The following is a 25,674-nucleotide window of genomic DNA, read 5'->3' on the forward strand; positions in this document are numbered from 1 at the left end:
ATTCGAATCTGAGCCCTCTGGTCAGTAGTCCAACCTTCTACCCCTTGGGTTATGGCGACCCTAATAATATATATATATATATATATATATATATATAATGTAAACAAATATATATATATAATGTAAACACATATATATATATATATTTATATATAAACAGAAATCGACCCTATGGTCAGTTTTGTAGGTGATGGTAGAATTCACCCTGTACTAAGCTCGACAGTGTGTGAGATTCACACACCATCATATAACCAATATATATAACATATATTATAAATGTATTATATATATATATATATATATATATATATATATATATATATATATATATATATATATATATATATATATATATATATTATACATAATATCTATATCATACATAATATATGTATTATACATAATATATATTATATATAACATGTACCTTATATAATACACATATATACATATTAAGGAAGAAGTTTAGAATAGAAAAAATAATGATGATGAAGTAATATGAAGAAAGAAGGAAACATTTGACCCATTTGACCAAATAGAAGACAACAGCAGCAAAATACTGCCCGTGGTCAAGTCTTACACTTGACCAATCATGTAGATGGTCACCTAGTTGACCAAAATATCGGTACAGAGGTCTTAAAAATCAATATTGTCTATGGGATTGACACCTTATCTATAAGTATTGTGAATGACATGAAATTTATCTGGTTTAGTATCTAACCCAGGACAGAGGAACCACTGAATCTGGTTGAATGAAACTCAAAACACCATTAAAGTATTAAAATGGAATTAAAGAAGAATCTTTACATGATTGGACATGAACATCGTCAATAAACTGCATTCATAGATATTAAAATAGCTATGCAGAACCAAATCAAAATTTTCCATCCTAGAGGAAAACAATAAACAATCTATTGGGCTGGCTGTAGTTTGCAACAAATGATTATTAATTGCAAATACAATGGCACTTCACACGCTGATAGTCCTAAACACATTGAAACCATTGAGAGCAGTTGATATAATAACTCCAGGTATCTGAGGATGCCAATGCAATTCCTTCACTTCCTTCTGTCCTTGATGAATGAATAGCAGTTGTGGAGGTAAATCCTGAGAAAGAGAAAAATCATTTTTGGGTCATGATTAAGTTAACTTACATATATCATAGCTCTGCTCTTTAAATAATGAGGTGTTCTCTGCGTGTTTCAGATGAGATACATCCCTCTGATTACCTTTAGCTCAGATTGGTACATAAGTCATGACTATGATTTGAACAGCTCATTACATAAAACAACCATGTCATTATTCTCATCTTGGCTTTTTGAAAAAAAATTGCTTCATTTTCCACAATAATAAAACAGTATTGCCATTTTAAAATGCAACACCCTTTCGAACAATCAACATTGAATACCAATTAAGAGAATAAAACAAGAAGCAGCACCTTGACCTTGGATTTCTTGATGAATACACAAAATTTCATTCATGATTCTAGTGCCCATCTCAACACAAAGAAAACACAAAGAAAACAACAAGGACAAGAAGTATATCATAGGAATCAAAGGCAGAACTTGCGTGTTTTCAAAAAGTATAACAAATACTATCATTTAATTTTGGACAAAGATCATCAAAGTAATAGGGATACAAGAAAATTAAATGCATTAGGCAAAGAAGCTTTCAACAAGAAGGAAGAAATTGACATCAGTGACATAAAGTGAGGGTTATGAAAATGATGAGAGAGATAAAGACTATTACAATTTTCCACTAAATTAAAATTTATTTGAGACTAGTTTTGATGCACTACATCACCTTCAAGTGCCTTCACTTGAAAATTATGTAGTGCATGGAAACTCGTCGTGATTAAATCTTAATTAATTGGAAAATGGTAATATTATTCGTCTCTGTTACTATGGAACAGTTCCACCACATCACACCTGAATCTGTAATTTATATTAGGTTAAGAAAATACCAGCGAAAATTTTTGGATGAAGAGTTGTTTTTGTACTGTATGGCTAAGAAACTTAAGTCTTTGACACAAGATGACATGCATGGATTGGAGGCTCTTAAAAATGTGGGTCTGGAGAGGGATAGAAAAGGTGAAATGGGCAGAAAGGAAAACAAACGAGGAAGTGCTAGCAGTATGACGAGAGAAGGGATTGCTGGGAATAATTGGAAGGAGGCAGGACAGATAGTTGAAGAGAATTTTGATTGGAGGTCATGTTAAAGACAAAGGGGAGAGTGTGCTTGGCAAGAGAGGAAGTGGCCGGAATAGGACAGGCAGGTTGGACAAAATAGAGGGAGGTAGAAGGTATGGAAAATACAAGAATGGTTAATTTTAGTATGGGTATCAGGAGTGTCACGTCATGTCAGGACTGTAGATTAAGAACTGTACAAGTGTACTGTCTTATATCCATCCAAAAATATAGCTTAAAATAGTTTCACCAAATAAATTTTCATAGAGTATTGTTAATTAGGTTTCTCAGTTAATTGAAATTAGTTCCATAAAGGCTTTTAACGTATATAACCAAAACTTCCATTCCTCAAATAAGTATGGAGGGTGGACAGAAACCCGGCGTCGGCATTGGCCTACTCTTTACGAAAGGCGCCAAGGGGTTCGCAGCTTAACGTCCCATCCGGAGGACAGCGTACTTACTCAAAGTGCCCTCCACAAAGCACCTCAAGTAGGGATCGAGATACCTCTGCAAAATAGTCAATACCACCGGGATTTGAACCCGGGCCCTCTGGGTGGGAAGCCAGTACAATGGCCACCGCACCTTCTCGATCCCCCCTCAAATAAGATTCCACCCAATCAAAATTTTAGGAGAAATCCCTGTAAACATCAAAGTTTTGGTTACAGAATAAGCCTGATGATTTTATTCCACATGACATTGAAAAAAAATTTGATTTTTTTGAACTTGCGATGCATGCTAAGTTTTGATTTTTTATGCATATCATATCTCATTCTTTAACAAAGTCATTAAACTGGTATAAATTTACATACAGGTATAATTCAAGGAAAAATGACCATGGATATAAGAGGATAAATTTTTAGCATCAAAAGATGAAACAATAATATTGACATGAATCCAGATAATCAACTCTAATCCCATGATACCCTCTCACAGACAAACGTAAAATTTATGAGCAAAATATCTAAATCTTTCAACATAAACATTGGTTAAAGTTAAAGTGATAGTTTATCACCAATTCTTACCAACTGGGCCTAGGAAAAAAATAGTGACAATTTGAATACAAAAATTAAAGGAACACAAAATATTGCCAATAATGTTGGAAAAAAAGAACAAATGCATTGAAATAAATTGCCAAGCATCCGCAGACACGTGGTCCATAATTAAGTCCCCTATTTAAGAGAGGGAGACTAATTTGAACAAGTATAAGACGCTGGATTGATAATGAAATATAATCTTGTAGCAGCTCTGAGTATGGCATCTTCTACCCAGCTCTTTCCAATGAAAGTGAGATAAATAGATGTTGAAGCAGGAGTGGATACAAGGGCCCCCCCCTCGCTAATCATTGTAATTTACAACCAACATCACCTTTGCATGCCAGTTGTGCCACAAACGTAAATATAGCCAACCGCAAGATGAATTGCTACTTATAATTAGTGCAGTCATTTTCAAATTAACCAAATTTTCAACTTTATTTGCACAAAAAAGTTTATGAAATTATGCTTTCTATAATTGAAATTGAAGTTTTAAGAGGTTTTCTACAACTGTGATATCTATCTGAAAAGAGCTGTAGAGATAAAATACACAATGAGGGACTATTGTAGGTAATGAAGATGTGGTTTCGATATAAGTTCCAAAAACCTTGTTATTGTTGAGTACATGGGCAAGGTCAGGGGACAATGTTTGCTGTTGGATAACTCATTTCCACAGGGTTTCATTTTTATATTAATCACTTAACAGTCATAGGTGAAAAGCATTTCCTGCCCAAATATAGCATAAATTCCAAGAAACTAAAGGAGATGCCGCTACATCAACTTTTAACGGAGTCATCCACTAAGTGTGCGTTAGGGTGCAACAATTTCAGAGCATTAAAATAATTCTCATTGGCCGGGATTTGGACTCCTGAATAAAGAAGAATGGAAGGCTGTAGAAAACCAATCACAGGATTGAAATACCTACGGTGATGGTTTTACTGCATAGCAAAAAACCACAGTAATCAATTTGCTATTCGATTCCCCAATGGCAAATTAAATTCACATATTAACAGGGCATAAACAGGGCTGTTTCTTTTCCTTGTGGGGCTTGTGATTTCTAAAAAGGAAGATTTGGTACCCAAAAAATTAGACAGCTTTGGAGAAGCTGAGGGTGCCCAGAAGCATCACTTGGAATCAAACCAAGTGGGTATAGCACTGACCTACAGACCAGTGCTCTACCAACTTGATTACTACTTATTGCAAATAGCAATAATCATAAAAATATAGCAATGGGTTGTGAGCGGTAATTTAAAGGTATGATCAGAGGGATGGTCACAGACTCACTAAATCAAATAAAAACTTTTGAGACAAGAGCGATGCAGAATGAAGTAGATCATATTAAAAATAGGACTAGGAATAGCAAAAAGCTGGAGAACAAATGCACTGAAAAAGAAAATTTTCACCACTTCATTTTTCAATTAAGTCATCCTTGTAAGGGAGTCTTTGTTTTTTTTTTAAAATTAGGTACAACCCACTAACTGTCAACGAATTCCTTTCACAATCACACACAAAAAATAACTTACTTCGGTCCCAGCTGGATCATCATCTTCTGCCTCAACATCTTTCTCGAGGGAAATGTCCCACAGCGCAATCTGGTCATTTGACTCCCCTGACGCAAACACTGTGCTGTCGGTCGGATGCCACTCCACTGTGGTTACGGGGGAAACATGGTGCTTAAACAGTGCCACTGGCTCACCAGACTGAAAAAAAGAGTGTACTAATCAGCAGACAATACCGAGTTATAAAAAACATTTAATGGATCAATGCAACAATTTCAGAGTGTGAAAATCATTTGCCTTGATGGGGATTTCAAAATTTCCTAGTATAGGAGGATTCCTTGATAGCTTAACTGGCTAAAGCACTCGGCTGGACATCAAGAGATCTGGGTTCAAATGAGAAAGTAAAAATCATTCGCCTTGACCGAGATTCGAACCCAGATCCATCGATGTCCAGCCGAGTGCTTAAGCCAGTTAAGCTATCAAGGCATCCCCTCCTATACTCGGAAATTTTGGAATCCCCATCAAGGCAAATGATTTTTACACTCTGAAATTGTTGCATTGAAATGCTTATCAGTGGATAACTCCGTTAAAAGTTACTGTTGCAACATCTCCCACAGTTTATTGGAATTTAATGGATCAGATAAACTTTGACGTATTGAAACCATCAGAGTTAAACATGAAAAAAGAAAGCTAAATTATATTCTATGATTTCAGGCTTAACTTTGTGCAAATGCATTATCACCGAATAAAAAAATAGGACACATGAAAATAATGTTAATTTTTTTCTTTGTGCTATCATGTGCTCAAACATGTCAAATATATAAACCATGTTTTGAAAACTAAAACATTTGATTAAGAACTGGAATAAGCAAGGACAAAGCAAAATTTCAATGAAAAAAATTGAGGGTAAACCGGCCCACAAAAAAAATAATTAATGAACTTAAAAACTAACGACTTTTTTTATGAATCACTCAATGGATTCAAGAGAACGGCATACTCATAATCAGTGATTCATCTTTATTAAGTAAGTACTTAAAGAATGATTCCATTATGCAATTTGATTGAATCATTTACATTTTTGAAATGTTCAATCATCTGTTCTTGTTCTTTTTTTCCATTTCTGTATTCATTGTCCTGTAACTTACTTACACTGCTCACAGCTACAGTATGAAATGTAATTCGGGGCTGCTGTTTGTACTAAATATAACACTATAACTATCTGTCCACCTGCTTTATGGGATATATGTATGGAATGAAAAATTACACAAGGCAAAGGGAAAGAAATTTCCATTTAGAACTAGAAAAGAATTTTCTCTTGGAATTTGATTAACAATGACACTCAATTCTGAAGTTTGAAAAATTAAAGAACTCATCACATACATCAAACATCCTGAGGTCCCACACAATAACTTTCCCATCATCTCCACCGGAAACTATAAAAGGCTCCATTCGACTCCAACTTATCACATTGACATCCATGTCATGAGCATTGCTTGCCGTCAACATGCACTTCTTACTTCGGGTATCCCATATTCGAATGCTGGAATGAAGAGATTTAAATTGAGATGGTGAACATTAGGACAAACATAAACATTATTAATTAAATGTTTACAAACCAGCCTTAACTTGTTAAAAGAGCATGTTTTAGCTAATATGAGCGAGGTAACATATGTCATTTAATAAGTATATTAATATCTGATGATTAATTCCTTTGCATTTATAAATTTAATAATACTTCATAAAATAACTAGTAAATAACAAACATGAAACAATTTACATGCTAAGAATAATAAGCAATAGCCAGACTTGACTACAATATATGGTGTTAATAGTCAATGTTTGATTTAACAGAGAGGAGTTGGCATTTAACATAGGAATTATCCATGCTTAAATAGACAAAAAATACAGCATTCAAACTCGATAATAGAATTTAAATGTAATGACATAATATGTGACAGTAAATTACCGTATTTTCCCATCGATAACGCACACCTTATGTATAACGAGTACCCAGAACTTTATAGCTATCATGACTTTGTACGGATACAGCACGCCCAGGGCTTCACGATTATTTTCAACGTGTATAATGATGCATGTCTGTACATATATATGTATATATACATGTGTGTAAAAATTTTATGTATTGTGAGTAAATATCCATATATCTATCATATAGTATTAGTAATATACATATATCTATATCCATATAGTATTAGATGGTAACAACCAATAAATACTTGGAATCGTAATTGCCTGTGCCTGTATCAAACGTAAGTATACAGAAGATTAAAGCCAGGTGATAAAAATTAATTCCAAACAACAGAAGGATCAAAATTAACAACATTTACAAGCCTACACAATATGCCGCCTTAATGCTTTTTTGCAATGATTTGTAAATCGAAACGAGACATAGTTTGTGTGCCCTTTTATCTGCTATATAAATTAACTTTCAGCTAATTAAATATGAAAAAATGAGAGAATGAATAAAATAAAATTTTTTTGTTTTTTTTGCTAAACTTTGCTTTGTCAGTATTGGCACTCAGCTGTTCTAGACACCCTCCCAAGTTCTATGAATGTGCCGCCTACATGGTGATTGTTTCAAACCGGAATTGAGTTAAGCTTTTGTAATTTAGAATTTTTTCAAGAAAATTACCCATGGAGAAGAAAACCGTAAACAGCAATGTTTAAGCTAAAAAATCTTCAATTTCACGAAAGAAATAGGAAATTGCGAGGCTGCCAGGATTTATCCACCTTTTAAATCAAAGTTACGTTCTATTTGGGAAAAGTGGATGATGCTTGGTATGAAAGACTACACAGAATCTGGAAGGATTAAAAGAGTATCTTATGAAGAAATAAGACAGTGGATCCTGGAAAGTTAGCAGGGTGTCCGAGGAACTAGTGTAAAAAATGGATTTGAAAATAGGCAATATTTCAACGCAAGTGCAAGAAGATGAGGAAGAGTGAACTTCGGAGAGCAAACTCTGCGATGTGCCTTAGGAGACAATAAGTGCACTTAATTCATTTAATTGTGATTCAGGTGAAGAATTTCTTGGATTTCGAGTGATCTACCCATCCCATCAAATATTTCTACATATATCATATAAGTGTATAAGTATAAGTGACGTACTCTACCTATACGTGAAGTACTATGTATTAGAATGAAGAAGTACTACGTATTAGATTAGATGAAGTATAGAAATTATATGTTTCTTCTTTTCCTCATGGATCTATGAGACGAAATAACTGTAAAAGTAGAAGATCTGCATAAAATAGGATGGAATTAGAAAGGCATGCTTCCAGACCAATTTATTTTTACGAGACTCTTCTTTAAATTATTGTGTACATAGGTATGTAAATGTTTGAATATTTTCAATTTTCATTTTACATATTGTGCATCATTATTTTTTCTATTATCTGAACATTTTTGTACATGTAACGCATGCGCTATCAATGGGAAAACGTGGTAATTCCATAGCTGCTTTTCAGTGACAAAGTAACTTCATAAGACTTTTAGAAGATACAAAATTTATCAAAGGAATGGTTTACCTTTTATCTACAGAACAAGAAGCCAAAACATGTCTTTCGTTTGGTGACCACTGAAGATCTTCAACAGATGCTGTGTGCCCAACCAAAGGCCTCTGATCTACCTTCCAATTAGTACCTGTTTCATCCGGCTGCCATATGTGAACTGCAGATTTACAGTCTCCAGTTGCCAAAACACCTACATTGCAAAGACGAAAGTTGATACATTTACTTGAGCCCACTAGGAAGGTGGGAAATTTCATGACATCGAATATACAATTAAAACAGAAGAGATTTAAAAGATATGCCATAGTTTGGCCCTTATCTATTAATAAAGAGTATTGCCCAATGTTGTAGCCATGAAACAGTTCATCAGAGAATCTATGTAACTCCTGAATCGTCCAGTTAAGTGAGAATCACTTTTCAACTCAATTTTCATTTCAATATCACTAACTCAATTTTCATGTTTTATTGCACAGACCAGAAAAGTGTAAACAATTGTAGAAAACTCTAGATTATTTGTGCTAATGTTGGTATGATGAAGCACGTACCATCCAAACATTTATGGATATAGTATGGATAATGGATTACATGGCATGGATTCATATTTGTAACTGCTAACGACAGATGTAATCTGCTAACGACTTATTTGTTACGTACTAAAAACTATTTTATTCGCTCACCTTACATTAAAATATGGAATATGGAGCTTAGTATGTGGTGTATCCATGTTTCGCCCACGGTTATGTATTGATGCAGAAAATCATCATGATTACGAAGGAAAAACACCAAACCAACTACCATATTCACCACACCATTGCATTTGACGTCCATTAAGAGCAAATGTGGCACACATTTTGCCGAGATTTATTTCACACCCAGTTTTTTGTTCAAAATTTCAAATAGTATACCTTGTGATATACCTATACCTTCAACTATATCCTAAAATTTTGATTGGTCAATCACTCCAGAAGAAGTGATCGATGAATCATAAGTTTAGGATAGGAAAGTTTAGCAAAAAACCTTATCTTGGTTTTCGGCGATCACTTCAGGAGAGGTCACTTCCACAGGACATCCTAAACAATGTTCATCATTTGTGTATGTACAGCCATGTTTCAACTCATAAACCCAATCGTAAACAGTCGCAAACATAGGAGCAGATGAGCCATGAGCTTCATCCAACTCGGCTTTGATATCTAATTTTAATAGCCATTAAAATAGAAGTGTTAAATCACTCCAGGAAACTCATTTTTTTTCATTTATCTTAATAAACAAAAGTTTGTTGCTTCAATTAATGATGAATATGAATACATGGGATGGATATAACAAACTTTTACAGCAGTCTAGCCAGAGATGAGGCTCACTAAAAACCAAATCTTTTCCAACTAAGGAATTATTGAATGATCCATATAAATCTCTCTCACCTATGGAACCAATGAAAAAATAGCCACAAAGCACTTGACGGAGATTATAGAAAAAGTAAGCTTACTAAGGTCAAGTCTTGTACAAGTCAAACACAATCAGTTCTGGAAGAATCAATAGAGTAGCTCTTTACTGTGCTCTCCCTACCTCTCTCTAAACCCCAGTATAATTTTGAAAGCCCAATGACATATTTAAAAACTCATTAATAAAAACCATTGCACACAAATGCTCAGCATATCTCCAACAAGCAGAACAGATTGATCACTTGAATTGGATTCAAATATCCAATTGTGCCCCTAAATCTAGAATCTAATTACCTGGCATTGTAGGACACCAGTCAATGCCAAATCCTTCCGAGAGGTGGCCAGTAAAGGTGTAAATGGGTTTCCTCTCCGAATCATTCTCTGGGTTCACTTTATTGCAATACATTTCCAGCGCATAGGAATTCTGGACAGCTCGGAGTTGAGGGCTGAGATCCCAGATGCTCACACGCCCAAGTTCTGACCAGGAAGCACATAAAACTGCTTGATTTATCTGTGTTGACTGGAGACAACAAGTGTAATAATCAACATGAATTCAGCAAGAATATCACCGGTGGTCATTCAATGAAATACAAATAATTTTTAAATGATAGAATAAAATGTAAGTGAGAGCTCTATTCCAGATATTACTTAACAGCATTGCTTAACATTAACATTAGAAAATATTTCTAACGTCAACCTTAGAAAATAATAATGTGTTGTCAACTTAAAGTGCTAAAGTAATTAGACTAACTAGGTATGTTTGCATATCTGTATAGCACATGAAAATATCTTTCATGTATTGCAAATCAAAATTCTTCTTTAATTTTAAATTATATTTTAAATCTCAATAACGAGCATTTAACTTTATGTAATATTTACCCATTTGTACATGTTTTTTTTATAATTAAGGAACCAATAATTGTTTTTTGCATTTTTTTGTGTAAAAGGGTTATTTCCATAAATAAATGAATAATTGTGAGTGCCTCCGATGATTTTTCCCAAAAATGCCAGAGTCACTCTTGGCAACACTTTTCTGGATGGCTATATGTGGAGGTAAATAAGAACTTAATACTTCTTATTTTTACCCTTTATCTCCTTTTTTTTTGTATCTGATTACACAGGTTTTATTGAATTTCAGAAAATTTTACTGTGAGTAATAACGTTTTAACAGACATTTTCCTAAAATTCAGCATTTCTCTTTAAAAAAGCCTGGCAATTTTTGGATGTTATTAAGCAATTACCCCTGGCACTCAAAGGATTAATTGAAATTCCTCTACATTTAATCCAAAACGAGGAACACATTAAGAATAATTATTCCTTCAATTAAAAAACCAGTTGAAATTAAATGAGATTTGATTATGCATCAAATCTATGGGAACGCAATTAACCTTTTGAGTATTTTATAAGTTTACCAGTGAATAACTGAGAGGGAAAATGTGTGGGACAAACATAAATCCATTATGCTGCAAACAACAGCATAAAACTCTTGTGTTACACACCAACATTACATACTTTATTTTTTAAATAATAAAATAACAGAAAAAACATTGAAATAACTGCACAGTGACATATTATAAGTTTAAATGGAAGTCAATGCACTTATTTAAATCTCTGTGGTAGCCTACAGAAAATATTTTTGAGAAAATAATGGAATATGGCCAAAAAGATAAGAGATTATAGCAGATGTATTTGAGAAAGAACATTATATTCCTGTTAACTTTAAAAAATTACTCAATATTATTATACGTATTCATATCAGTCACTATTGACTCAATTTGAGATTAATACAGAAGATTGCTTCAATGAATAATAGGAGATTGAGCGCAGATTTTAATTTCCATTACTTTCAAGCTTTCTCTGACCAAAATTTTTTTTATTTGAAGTAAAAGAACACAACTTTTGCATCATCTCCTTTGGGAACTGTGAACGTGTCTGGGAGTTAACCATGTAAACTTTTTGTCAAAACCTTGAAGCTTTCATAGACCCAAATCTCAGATACAGTGAGAATACTGTGCTCTTGTAGAAGTTGTATTTATTATGGGAGGTGATTGTCAGTTGAGGTCATTTTTACCTATTGGAACGGGTGGGTAATTTGCTAAGGGTATGACATTCACGGAATGAAGGAAGGGTGGTGAAATAAACCCATCATCAGCTTCAGTCTACTTTTCACAGAGGGCACCAAGGGGTTCTTCAGTTTAACATCAAGATGTGGCTGAAAATTCCTGCCACTTCAAGAATTCAAACGTGGGCCATAGAGGTAGAAGGTTATTTATTCTTCTGCAAGAAATCAGATCACAAGCATAATCAAACACAATTCTTCGTAGAGCATGATGCTTAAGTTCGAAGGTAAAGCCCATTGAGCTATGATGCATATTCCCCCGCAAGACCACATTGTTGTTCTATCTGATAAAGGAAGAAGGTAATGGATTAATAGAAGAGAAGACGCCCGAATTCATAGAAGTAGTAGTTCTTGGGGAGGCAACCGACAGCCGAGGTTATTTGCACTATTAGGGATGGATGGGAAAGGAGGAAGGGTGGAGAGAAACCCGGCATTAGCCTACTCTTAACGCAACGTGCCAAGGGGTCTGCGCGGTATAACGTTCCATCCGACGGATGACATACTCAAGGTGCTCTCCACAAGCCCTCAAGTAGAGATTGGGATACTTCTGAGAAACATCTGCTGCCTCCAAGAATTGAACCCGGGCCTGCTGGGTGGAAGTCAGTGCGCTAGCCACCACAAAATCCCGATCTCTGCCTGAATTCGTGCGCACCTTCCTAATCAATGGCCATTTCAGACAAAAAGAATTGCACTTGTTAAGAAAAACCACAGTTATCAACCCTAAGGTCAGTTTCATAGGTGATGGTAGAGTTCACCCAGTAGTAAGCCCTATACAGCGTGTGAAATTCACATATCAGGGTAGGGGGGCCAGTCCTTCTCCCTATGCCAGTTTTGGTTTCACAGTGAAGATCAAGTATCCGGAAAATCAAACATCTTGGGTGTATCTGAGGGTGCCCAGAGAGACTTGCCTGAGAATAGAACCCGTGCTCTCCGGTCAGCAGTCCAATTATCAACCAATTGGACTACCACATCCCCTCTCAAACATGATACATCAGTTTTTATGACGTTTTTCTATCCTTTCATAATTCCAAAAAGTAAATGTTCACTTGGGAGCAGTTATGAATTCCTAATGCAATATCAAATTAACGGATTTAGGTTTATGATCATGAAAGATTAAAGCCACACTCACCCTAATTCTGTTGACACATCCCTGATGTTTGATCAGAGCACAGTCAAGTTTGGGCTTCTTTTCTTCATCCTCTTCCTCATCACTTTCTTCATCATCATCTTCTTCTTCCTCGTCCTTCATTTTCTGAGTTTTATGCAGATTGGACATCTAAGAAAAATGAAAACCTCCTATATAAGCTCCGCTGAGGGAAAAGGGACCAAATGATAATACAAGGTGCACTTGTTAAAGTAAGGGCCATAAGGTTATAAGTAGCAATTGGCAGCTCTGTTACTTCAAACTCTGCTTCTGTTGCCATTCTGTAATAACTCCTGAAACTGATGCTCTATCCTCTGGACTACAACGCCCAACTATTAATCTACAACAAATAAGTAAACTTTGAACATATCTTTGTTCCATTTTCCCCGAAGGAAAACAATTATCCACAGTGATTGTAACGAACTAAATTTATTCAACTAAAGGAGTGTCCACCTAACATCAAGCATAGCTACTTACTTTCATCACAATTATACTATTGGTATGAGGTCTTGAAGATTGAGTACCAGACACCAAATAGGCAGATAGAGGATATGTGCTTCTATCGTCGCCCAAATCATCTTTAATAACGTCAAAGCTTAAACACGGGGACCCTATAAAAAATCAAAAAAATATGTACTGTTATCTTCCAATTCCGTCTAACTACTTCGAATTTGGCTTATAACTATAAAAACATGCAAATGACTATATTTCATTCAATCTTGGCTCTACCAGTCGCAGCTTGATGAAGCATTATGTATGCTGACTGATCACAGACAAGTTGTTCATCTTCTCCCATTGACTTCCCAGGTAAATACACTTCTCTCTTCACTGGGACTTGGTCTTCAGATTCTTCTTCTCTTATGTCGCCATTGCCTGACATTGAATCATCACTAGATTCAACACTTTGTTCATCTTCGTCAACTTCCATCTCTCCTGTTAAAACCTCGTGGTCTCACGTGTATTTAGTGGAGCTGTGCCGCTTTTGCAACTATTCGTAATGGACAAAAACATGACATGCGTGCGCCGCTAGGCCTCATACCCTCGTGACAAACAACAATCGTAAATGAAAGCGTAGAGGATCTGAATGAGTTGAAAGTATTGTTTATATTTTTTCCAATGAATTGCTTGTATTTATGATCGATATAACTCATCTAAGGCACATCAAAATACTTATCGCCGAACGGCATCCCAAAAATTATGGCAAGTCATAAGAGTATAACTGTTTTGACACCGAATGGTCGTCGCCAGGCGGTACCAGTAACGCCAAATACAACTTTGCTTCAGGTATGCGTATTTATTGATACAGCAAATTAGCTTTTTAGATATTTAATTTAAGGGAAGTATGTTGCCATTACCCTTGGCGTATATGATAATATTTGTCACTGTACATTTTACTCATCAATGTCATTTCCTTTAGGTTCTTGAACAAGCCTGCTCAAAACATGGATTTAATCCTCATGAATTTGATTTGAGGTACGTCCTTACTGGGCAAATTCCCAGCTTTGAGGAAATCAATAGATTGTTGAATTTTTTAAATCTCTTTCATTCAGGCATCACAATAAAATCATGGATGTAGACAATGTCATTCGGTTCACCGGCCTGCCTAATAATGCTTTGCTGGAAATGGTTCCTACAAAAAAGATAAGGAAAGATTCTGAAGTTATTTTAGGAGTCCAAATAGAAACAGGAGAACGCTTTACTGGATCGTTCATGCCCACTGGTCAGTTTCTTGGTTGAGATTGTTTCTTGTTGCATTATGAAATATTTATTGAAATGGTTTGTCATTTATGGTTTAAATAACCATTTGCAAAGATTTAAAATTGCATCGTACTGCGTATTTTTGGTAAATCTAGTCGTTAGTGGAAATAGTGTAGTGCAAGGAGAGTGTACATTTTGAAGGTAGTTAACTTGTTATCTATCTATCTTTTTGAGTTCCTTGCCATCATTTTGGAAATACCTATGTTATTTTATGAGAATCATAATTTTTCCTGAAACAACAGGTCTTGGAGTATATATACATTAGATTTAACATCAATGGCTTCAAATTTCAAAAGAATCTTTGAGGTTAACTGCTAAAATATTCACCGTCTAACTGTCCTCCTTTCTTCTTTCCACAGATACCCTGCTGGCAGTTTTAAACAAATTGTGCCCAGATGAAGTGTCTAAGGAGGGTAACCCTGTGGTTATCTACATGCGCACTGAGGTTTCAGGACAATCTTTATTGCAGCATACCAATCTACGTTCTTTGGGTATTACTGGGGGGCGGGCTATGTTAAGGTTTGTATTGGTTCTTAGGCATGCTCAGAAATAGTTTTAGGATGAGTTTAATTTTTTTCTCATTTCTTTTTACCTGCCTCTTGGAATAGGTTTATTCACCGTTCCCCCGAATCTTTACGGACACAAGCGAATGTTTCAACCCCATTGCCTCGCCCTGTTTCCAAGCATAAAATTGATTTTGAAGAGGAGAAGAAAAGTGAAGGCAGTGGGACTGTGGATAAGCATAATGTAAATGCTCAGCTGGGTATATGAATTTTCCTAAAGTGCGTGCATGCATTTCTTCTGTCCTATACTGTCTAATTGTTGTTGATATGCAGCCTGTCATCATTTAAAGAAGAAATAAATGATAAGATGAGGATTTTGTGGAAGTGAAAATATGATGAGTTAGACATTTAACAGCATGTTCAACTGTGCAGTAACTGATCATGACAAAATTAATGGATTTTCAAGGTTTTTCAGCCCTAGGGTTGGTTGTAATTGCTCTCCAAGCTATCAATATACCTGTCAATCTCTTCATTCCTTCTTTGTGCCATGCACTGTAATTTTACATCCCCTACCTCTATTAACTTTTCATTGACCATCTCCTGTGACTCTACCCCTCTTTGTGTTTCCTTCAGTTATGATGTTTGATATGTGTTTGCTTCAATGTGTGCCCACCAAGTTCGTCATCATCTTCCATATCTCATCATTTCAAAGTTAACGTACATATCCCACCTACTGTTTCATTTGCGGACTGCATCATTTTCATTAAGTTTTCGTTTATTGGAATATGAAAACCCGATAAAACCATTTTCTACCGTCAGTTCCTGAAAAAAATAAAGTAAGGGCACCACTACCTTGTAAAGTCATAAATTGTATCTGAAATTCTTAACCATTTAAATCTTAGGTAACTACAATTTCAATGAGCATGCGTACTTCTGAGGTACCAGAAGTGAATGGCCAATTAGTTGATACAAAAACAGTAGTCTAGGAATATATAGTTGATTATATAGTATGAGGGCACACATAGAATTTCCCTTTCATTAGGATTGGCATGAAACTCCTTGTAGTTTATTTTTCCTTTTTCTTTTCACTCCAGGATGTAAAAGAAGTCATCCCCAAAGTAACTCTCCCCAGGGATGCTGAAGCAGAGGCCATAAGCACAAAAGAGCCTCCTGCTATTCAAGAACCCTCTCCAAAAGAGGATCAGGAGGAAAAAGAGCAAGAAATTGAAAAAATGGATGAAGAAGTAGTGCCTGAGAAAAAGGAAGAGGCTCCTGGTGTTTTGCCGGTAATTTATATAATCCATCCAAGGGTTCCTCAGCCCAGAAATACCTGTCTGCCCTACCTGTTCAATGGCATAATTATTTTTTATTTATTATTAAAATGCAATTTGTCAATTGTCCAGGTGACTAGTTGCAGTCAAACCAATAAATTATTTTAAAAATTGCAGTTAACACAAAAATTAAAATTGATGATTACAAAAATGTGGTTGAGTCAATCAATAATTAAAAGCAAGCCAGGTAATAGCCAAGCATGTAATAGCTAGATCAAAACAAAAGTAATTTAGTACTGGTGTTTGGGTATCCTCATCTTGAAGCTCTTGACGTTTTCAGGAAAATGTTTTTGAAAACATGCTTTTATTTCCCATTTCAGCCTGTTGAGTCGAAGGTGGAAACTATTTCGACCAATGAAGAAGAACCGATGGACACAACAGACTCAAAGAAGAAAGATGTCCAGATTGCTTCAGGCAGTATGCAAGAAACTCCACCAGTTGAGGAAGAAATAAAATTGCTGGTAATTATTTGCTCTTTCCCAGTGACACCTCTTTAGTGGCTCCCTTGGTACTCATCTTGATTTGTAGCATGGAGACTGTAAAAACATATATCCCCATGTTTTGCATGATCAGCTTGTTGTCCACCGTGAGCAATCCCGGCACCCATCGGGCCGACAATTTTTTCATCGCCAACTTATCATGTAAAATATTAATTGCCGTTCCGGTCGACACACCCCCGGCCTTTGCTACTTCGCGCACTTTCGTTCGTTGATCAGCGAGAATCATGGCGTGGACTTTTTGAATGATTTCCTCCATAACCACGTCTGCCAGGCGTCCTGGTGGCTCCTCATCAAAAACAGATATTCGCCCACGTTTAAATTCATTGAACCAATATCTAATTGTGGTCATAGATGGCGAAGTGTCCCTATAAACAGCATCCAACTTTGCATTTATCTCCTCGCATTTCTTCCCATCCAAAAACGAAAAGCGAATTACCAAACGAAACTGCTCTTTTTCCATCTTAGCGAAAATCACAAAAACACGTCATACTCGAATGGCTGCCAAATCTAAACTAACCTTTAAATCAGTCTGAAATTTGTTTCACCATCGTTTGATAGATGGCAGCACACGATGATAACATAAACTTCCCTCTCAGGAATGCCCTTTGTCGTCAAACACGGGTACTTATTGAACCGCCCTCATATGTGTAACAATTGGAACTGTCACATTTTATGGAGATATCTGTGTGCATCGAAAACAACCTCCGGTTTTTTTTCACTGCATCATCACTGATCACAACATGCCAACCACATGTGTGATAGCATAGCTCATTGCTTAAGCATTTTGAAACTGTGCCAAAGTACATTGGTTATCGATAGGCATGACCTGGTATTCCATTACCCTCAATTCATTGCCTGAAACTTTTAAAATGTCTATTAGGAGTTCTTTTCAATGAATCAGGGGCCTTTTAAACTGTGGTCTGTGAAATTTCAAAGCAGCTAATCAATTGAAGTGATCTTATTTATGCCAAATTTTATGAAATAACATGGTTGAGTTTTCAAAGCTGTAAATTCTCTCTCTTATGCTTGACCAACGTGGGAAAACAAATATTTTTTCTGTTAATTCATTGTTAATGCCTTTAATACGCAGCCTGGAGACCGCAGTGGGTGTGTTTTCAGCATGAATCGGCCTCTCTGCTCATCGGCGAAAGGCATGGACCACGACCTTCCAGATGATTTCTTTCAGGTGACTCTGGAAGATGCTAGAGTAATGCTCAGGGATCTCAAGAGGAGGAGGTAAGCGTGATATTACTCTTAGGAATATATTGGAAAGATAAGAAGTGAAAACAAATAAGAAGTGAGAAAATGCTAGGCTTCTAAACATGCATGATCCCTTGTATGTGTAAGTACAGTTACAGTAGTCTCCAGTCTCACTTTAACTGACCGATACTTCATCCAGTCGTGTTTCCTCCAGTGGGTGAATGGCACAAATTATACATAAGTATCATTTGATATGAAAGCCACAAATGTTTAAATAGTTTTGAAACAACATTCAGTAATTGTTGAAATTCCTTTATATTACACAAATAAAGACTTATCAAGTACAATAAACATTTTTAGTTCAATAATAGCCCCAAAATGGTGTTTTGAATGTTCAATGTTGAACGATTTGAATTGTTTCTGTTCTGTTTGCCTGCTCTTTTCTGACCTATCTTGTAAAAAACCTTGAAAAAATTTTATTACTGCTATTTGGCTAATCATGATGAGTTTTCCATCTGAAGATTTCTATACGGCAGCTATCTATTCTGAATCCTGTTCTCTTTCAATCTCATTATTCCCTCATAGTGCCTTGCGCAGGCATTTGCCATTATTTAGTTATCATAGTTCATCCTTGGCCTTCCCCTCTTATTATTTCACCATATGTTTGCCTTCAACTGTGATATTTGGTAAGCTATCATGCCTCATTATTCGTCCTATTGGTTTACTTCTTCATTTGTTATTCTATCAATTTTATTTTCATCATTCTTTAGGCAAAATGACCATAGCTGTTGACGCACCCGATAAACCCCTAACCCTACTACTACTCATTCTTTAGTATCACCACATTTCCATTGCCTCAAGTGTTCTGATTAACTGGCCATACTTTTATCTGGCAGGGTGTCCAGGACCACATTAGTTTGGATTAGGAGATGAAAAGTCACTTGAATGCTCTTAATATTTTTCTGTTCATTTGTATTGATTTTGTGCTCATTGTTTTAAGTTATGCCAAACCATGTATTGAATTGGAACTTCATTTTATCAGATCTATGAGAGAATGATTAGTCTGATTTTAGTGTTGTTTTTCTCTGGCATAAATCAATTTCTATTAGTTTTCATAATGGTTTAAATCTGCCGTTATTGAATTCAAATGAGCTTATCTTGATTGATGTATGACACTTCCACTTTATAAATAAACTTGTGCTGAAAAAATACTATGTATTTTGAAATTCTTAAATTTTGGTTATGGTAATTTTTTTCTTGAGTCTAATTATGTTGAATTAATATCAGTGTTCACAATGCTTCATAAGGGTTGAGTTCTGTTTTCCCTTTTCATTTCTTGTACATTTCATGCTTTCCATTGCTTTTGGTAATCTTTCACTGACTACTTTAATTTCAGGGAAGAATTGGAGGATGCTCCTTTGCTGACTTCTGCAGCCCGACGTCAAAATGAAGCCCATTTCCTTGTTATGCCATGTGTGATAAGGATCATGTTCCCTAATCGAACAGTTCTCCAGGGTTGTTTCGTTGGTGGTGAGACTGTGAAAGATATCAAGTCGTTTGTTAGCGAAAATTTGGAAGAGTCTTCTCGTCCATTCCATTTGTGTGAGTCATTTTAAACCTTAGGCCATTTTATTGAATTTATTTTAATGCATACTTTTTTTTAATGAATGTTGCACGAAGATGCCCCAACTGAATTGCATGTTTTTCTCTCTCTTTTGAAGCACGTGGGAAGTTTGGGTTAATACTTTTTAAATTTAAAAACTTAAACTTACTTTTTTATAGCTTGGCAAACTCCAGCACTTGTCCCTCAATTAGATGATGCATTTGTATACAGTATCTTCCCTCTGTTAAATTCAGAATGTATTCATATTTCCCAGCGTTGATCGTAGTGGATTCCTCACTGTTGTTTTTTTTTAATAATATGGGGAGCCGTATTGCTAAAAAGTAATCTAATCTGGATTTTAGTTTGCAAAAGTGCACTTGATGATTAGTAATCTTGCTTTGAGCTGCAAATGTTTTCTTTAATCATCCGATTTATATTTTTATTTCTTTTTTTTCAATATATACCATGGAAAGACAGACTTTGGCATGTAGATGATATTAATAATAATCTTTGTTCACCCATGCCATGGATACATATCCATGTGGGAATCATCAGAGCAGTACAGTATTACAAGACCTGTTAAGGAGAATGAGAATGGGGGATCGAGATGGTGCGGGGGCTAACGTACTGGCTTCCCACCCTGAGGGCGGGGGTTCAAATCCCGGCGGTTTTGAATATTTTTCAGAGGTATCTTGATCCCTATTTGAGGTGCTTTGTGGAGGGCTCTTTGAGTGAGTACGCCATCCGTCGGATGGGATGTTAAGCTGCAGACCCCTTGGCGCCTTTTGTAAGAATAGGCTAATGCCGACGCTGGGTTTCTCTCCACCCTTCATCCTTTCCTGTCCATCCCCTATGGCACAAATGACCTCAGCTGTTGGTCGCTTCCCCTAAAAACTACTACTACTACGAGAATGAGCATTTGAGAAACAGGCAATGGTGCATTTAAAATACAATAGTGTGAAAGCCTAGCTCAAAATATTCATCAATAAAGTATGAAAGATTCATATGCAGCATTTTCTCAATTACATTTTCAAAACCTTAAATGGGTAACTGCTTGGGAGCTTGCTGAAAAATTCATATCGTCAGACTGATAGGGGGTCTTACACAGGTTGCATTGGTAATTGTCAAGACCCTGAGCATCTGAGTGAACAGATAACTGGAATGCGTCATATTTAAGTTCAGCTTAATATGCATGACGTTGCATAGTACAAGTAGACAATAGAAAATCCACTAGGTTTGTTAAAAATTGCTATGAGAAGAGAGTAACTGTGGGTATGGGGTATGATAGAGGAATTAGGTTGGGAGAGCTTCTTGATTCACAAGGATAGCAGGCTAGGTTTGAACACCTCTTTGAATTTTCTTGCGAGAATAATCATGGCATCAAATTATATCTGCAGAGTTGATCATCTGAATAAAAAATAAAGAGAGAGAGAACATCACAGATAGATTCAATTACTCATTCTTTCCTAACATGATACACGCAGACGGATTAGAAATGTTGAACCCAAGCACCCAAATATATTACCTTTAAGACTTTAAATTTAACAACTTACTCAAACATATCGAATAAGGAATGATGCATGTATATGTACTAGTTTTTTTCTTATTTTTGTTAATAGAACATATTTATTGTAATGATTGCATGAACTAATATTTCAGCATGTATGGCTTGGACCCTAACATCCCCCTCCACACACCCTTTTGGCAGCTTTTGGGGTATTTTGTAGATGGAGAAAGTTAAAATGTTTGCAGTTTTCTTTAATATAGGTGTTCAGTGCTCATAGTAGGCCCAGAACTTTTGAGAATCCCGATTTCCTTTTCCTACAGTATGTATGGGCAACTTCATAAGCATGTCTCCAGAGTCTTAAGGCCATAGGTTAGAATGTTCTGAATAAAGGAAAAGGAAAGTGATGCTCATGTTATCATCACTTGTTCATGTTCTAAGTTTGCTAAGCAAGTACAGTGGAACCTTACTTAATGAGTACCTTGCATTGTGTGTATTTTGCATAACAAGCAGAGACATTGGTCTCGAAAATGCCTCTCTTCGCGAGTAATTTTTCGTGTAATGAGTGATGAGGGGAGGGTAATTTCTGGATTCATTGCATGCCTGCTTCTTCTTCAGTTTATGTTTAGCACTTCTTCTGCTAGCATCTTAGTCTGATTAGTGATCAGACGTTTTTCCAAACTTGTGCTCAGGCATAATATTTGTGATTCTTTGTACTATGGGATCGAGATAGTGTGGGGGCTATCGTACTGGCTTCCCACCCTGAGGGCCCGGGTTCAAATTCCGGCAGTGTTGAATATTTTCAGAGGTATCTCGATCCCTACTTGAGGTGCTTTGTGGAGGGCACTTTGAGTGAGTACGCCGTCCGTCGGATGGGACGTTAAGCTGTGGACCCCTTGGCGCCTTTCGTAAAGAGTTAATGCCGACGCCGGGTTTCTCTCCACCCTTCATCCTTTCCTGTCCATCCCCTATGGTTCAAATAACCTCGGCTGTCGGTCGCCCCCCCTAAATACTACTACTACTTGGGCACATTATTGATAGTTTGAAATGCATATGCATATTTGTTACTGTTCATGAAAATTGGCATTCTTATCATCATATTCCATAATGTTCATTTTAATCCTTTTTTTTTGTATAGACCTGGCTCCACCAAAAGTTGTGCTGAAGCCTGAATGCCTTTTATATGAAGTTGATGGTTTTCCTGCTGTCCTGCTATACTTCGCGTATGACATGGCTGATTCTTCTACAGATGACAACGTCACATCTCTAAAGGATGAATACTTACAAAGTTCTGTCCTGACAAATTTAATCAGTCAAGAATGTGCCAATAGGGTTGCACATAGAGCTAGGTAAGTGTAATTATCTTTTCTTTTAGTTAAAAAGGAGAGTGTAGTGCCATAATTGACATCTAAATCGAATACCAAACCATGGTCATAAACACAAAGTTTGACATTCTATGTAATGCAAGGGTACATCATCTTGTGCATAAATTTTTCAAATACGTAGGGTAGGGAAACCAATTCGATCCCTTGTATTTTTTTGGAAGATAGCGCAGCTTATGTTTAGTTAAAGGTGTGCCCTGACATGAACTGGAAATCCTTCAGTCAACAGCTAAAAGTTCTGTTCATTAGAGCAAGAGGGGCAGTCAAATGAAAACCAAATACATAGACATTTTAGTGTTCACCACATACAGCAGACACGTAACGATCAATTTCGCGTACTCCAGCACCCTCAGCCACCAGAAAACGAACCACATCTCTCTGATCTTCTCTGCTTGCTTCCATTTCTACAGCTGGACAAACCCACTAGACCAGTCCATACACCAACAAGGATATAACCCAACAACTGCATGCGCCTGTGAGTTGTCACGAAACAGTTCCCCTACCGAAGCCATGGCAGTATCGTGACGTAACAACAGTGTTGCCACCTTTCGCGTGAACTGTGTTTTGGCAGGGTTTCAGTTTTTATATTTACTGGTCTTCATACATTGGGGTGAATAAGCCCTGTTTGGTTGCGAAAGAATGACAAGTTTTTATAGTTTTTATTTGACTGCCCATCATTGCCCATGCTCTATTCTTAAATTCATGTTTAAAGTTTTAAAGTAGTGGGTAAAAAAAATCACCCCTCATCTAATTAATACACAAACAGGGTCTGTCCCCAAGAATGCTATTTTGAAGAATTTTAATTAGTTTTACTTTGATCTCCAATAATTTCATTCCCAGTTTTGTTCTACTTATCTATGGGACTGGCCATGTATGAACATTTTAAAAGTTTAGAATTGTTTCAGAAGGGGATAACATAATCCCTGATGCTATTTAATGACTGCCCTTGCTTCAATCATGAAATACCTTATTTTTACTGAAGAATATTATATGTAGTTTTTTTTATAGTCATTATTATCTCCAATCCATTGAAAAGGAATGCTAGCTGATGCTAATGTTGTAATGTAATATTTTGATATTCATATTTTGAAATTCTGTGTTGACTATTGTTTGAATTTTAATGGATTAAAAAATTCACTTATTTACATGAGCATGAAATTGTAGTTTTTAATGTTTACAATTGATAATCCTTTCTAAATTTTACCATCCTTCTGGAAATAACTTTAAAGTATAATGTCATGGCTTTAAAGACAGATGTAATGTGCGACCATTTGCATTCTATTGCTGTGTAATTGACAAACTGTAAATCGAAGGTATTAAGCATATAGCTCATTTTATAAGGTTGCTTTGTTTTAAGTTTAAATTTTGAAACCAATCAAATTGAATAGAGATGTAAATATTTCACATTATTTTCAGTTATTTTGTAGACATTGGGCATTTTATGATCTCTTTTGAGTGTGTTTATTTTTGTAATTATTGCAGGGGATTGCCATATCGAAGCCAGGGGAGCACATCACATAAAACGAGTGATGCTAGCACAATGTCAAATCCTACATCTCTGCCTTCAACATCAAAGAAGTCAATGAGCAGGGAGGCTTCATCAAGAGGCTGTGGTCCATCTCCAAGGCCTGTCAATCAAAATTCGACTGAGAAAGTGCCCAAGTGGTTTCGTTAAGGAAATTGAATTAAGGCAGTTGAATGAATCTTTGAAGCCAAAAGACTTTCCTGTGTTTAATCAACTTATATTGAAATTGATACATCTAGCAGTACTATTCACCATCTAGCCTCGGCACTGTTGTATTTTCTCCCCCAAAGGAGGATAAATAATTTAATTTCACCAATATTATCATAAACTTGAAGGTGAAAGACCTGTCTTTGTGATGTTATATCCTGATTTTAGTTTCTCTTTTGTCAGTCAATTTGGAAAATGTGCTATCATTAGACTACTGTTCCCAATAAATTAAAATTATTTGACTAAATGAAATTATTTCTTCAGTCTGTCCCTTATCTCTTTGTAGTCCATTTCTCCTGTGGTGGGCGAAACAGCTCCCTCATGTTATGGCCAAAGAATCAAGAGTACTTGGTGGCATAACCCCCCCCCCCCAGATTTCAGTGTTTAGTACATTTCCTTGTAAGCTAAACTGGTTAGGGCATCGGCCTGATGAGTCAAAAGATCTGGTGATCGATTCCATGTCAAGGAAATATTTTTGCACTTGTGATCTGCTTGATTCTGCCTTCCCCTCTTCTCCTGTGTTTATATTTTATGTGTGTTCCTACCTCTTTTCCTTATATCTATACCTATGTATGAATATTTGTTTGCCATATGGCGGTTGGCAGTTGACTCCCAGCTTTAGTGGCACGTTGATTAGCGAAACCTCTATGTAGCTTGACCCTGTCACGCTCCATCATAAACCAGTTTTTGGAACAGCACTAAGCCATCACATTTTGTGTGCAACTGGGGAGAACCGGGAAATAAATTCATGAAATGCTCAAGGTAGCTTATGGTGATAAGGTAGATTGCGTGTTTTTGAATGGCACAACTTTTTATAGGAGGATAGAGAAGATGTGGAAGACACCGGACATTCAGGACACCCTTCAACCTCAAAAAGTGACGAGAAGTTTGCTAGAGTGAAGGCTTTGTTGGACAGGGTTTTGCAGATTAAGTGTTCAAATGGTTTGCGATAAACTTGGTATTCCTAAAATTGATGTCCATCGATATGTGACCATAAATATGAGAAAGGTGTGTGCAAAGTTGGTACCGTGAGTGCTCTCGGATGAACAAAAGGAAACTTGCTACTACCTGTCATGGCACAATGTGGCAACCCTGCTTCAGCCACCCTACAGCCCTGACAATGCCCCAACAGAATTTTCCTCTTCCCCCACCTCAAATCCGTGGTGAGAGGACGCAACCACAGCTTGGTGGAAGCTTTACAGTGGGCCGTGACAA

The 25,674-nt window shown here is 36.3% G+C and overlaps 2 protein-coding genes across 2 annotated transcripts; one reads left to right on the top strand and one right to left on the bottom strand.

Annotated features, from left to right (window-relative positions):
• Positions 1-638: 638 nt before the first annotated feature.
• On the bottom strand, positions 639-13,958 carry l(2)09851 (WD repeat-containing protein 1 l(2)09851). The gene is made up of 8 exons (XM_071586365.1): positions 13,676-13,958; positions 13,424-13,557; positions 12,932-13,078; positions 9,978-10,203; positions 8,263-8,437; positions 6,097-6,256; positions 4,741-4,917; positions 639-1,107 (listed from the first exon to the last, which is right to left on the bottom strand). Exons 1-8 carry the CDS (start codon positions 13,872-13,874, stop codon positions 970-972), a joined length of 1,356 nt encoding a protein of 451 aa, XP_071442466.1. The 5' UTR covers positions 13,875-13,958; the 3' UTR covers positions 639-969.
• Positions 13,959-14,003: 45 nt separating this feature from the next.
• Positions 14,004-24,674, top strand: LOC139689285 (tether containing UBX domain for GLUT4). Its single transcript, XM_071586352.1, has 11 exons — positions 14,004-14,230; positions 14,364-14,419; positions 14,497-14,666; positions 15,064-15,223; positions 15,313-15,451; positions 16,302-16,493; positions 16,859-16,999; positions 18,129-18,274; positions 19,635-19,840; positions 22,484-22,694; positions 24,210-24,674. Exons 1-11 carry the CDS (start codon positions 14,144-14,146, stop codon positions 24,400-24,402), a joined length of 1,701 nt encoding a protein of 566 aa, XP_071442453.1. The 5' UTR covers positions 14,004-14,143; the 3' UTR covers positions 24,403-24,674.
• Positions 24,675-25,674: the final 1,000 nt, after the last annotated feature.

The sequence above is a fragment of the Hetaerina americana genome, unplaced genomic scaffold (assembly GCF_022747635.1).
Source record: "Hetaerina americana unplaced genomic scaffold, ioHetAmer1.1.p SCAF_1, whole genome shotgun sequence".
Taxonomy (NCBI): Eukaryota; Metazoa; Arthropoda; class Insecta; order Odonata; family Calopterygidae; genus Hetaerina; species Hetaerina americana.

Coding starts and splice junctions, on each gene's coding strand:
- LOC139689285 (XM_071586352.1), top strand. CDS start 14,144: ATGGCAAGTCATAAGAGTATAACTGTTTTGACACCGAATGGTCGTCGC. Junction 14,420..14,496: donor CCTCATGAATTTGATTTGAG/GTACGTCCTTAC, acceptor TCTTTCATTCAG/GCATCACAATAAAATCATGG. Junction 18,275..19,634: donor AGGGATCTCAAGAGGAGGAG/GTAAGCGTGATA, acceptor CTTTAATTTCAG/GGAAGAATTGGAGGATGCTC.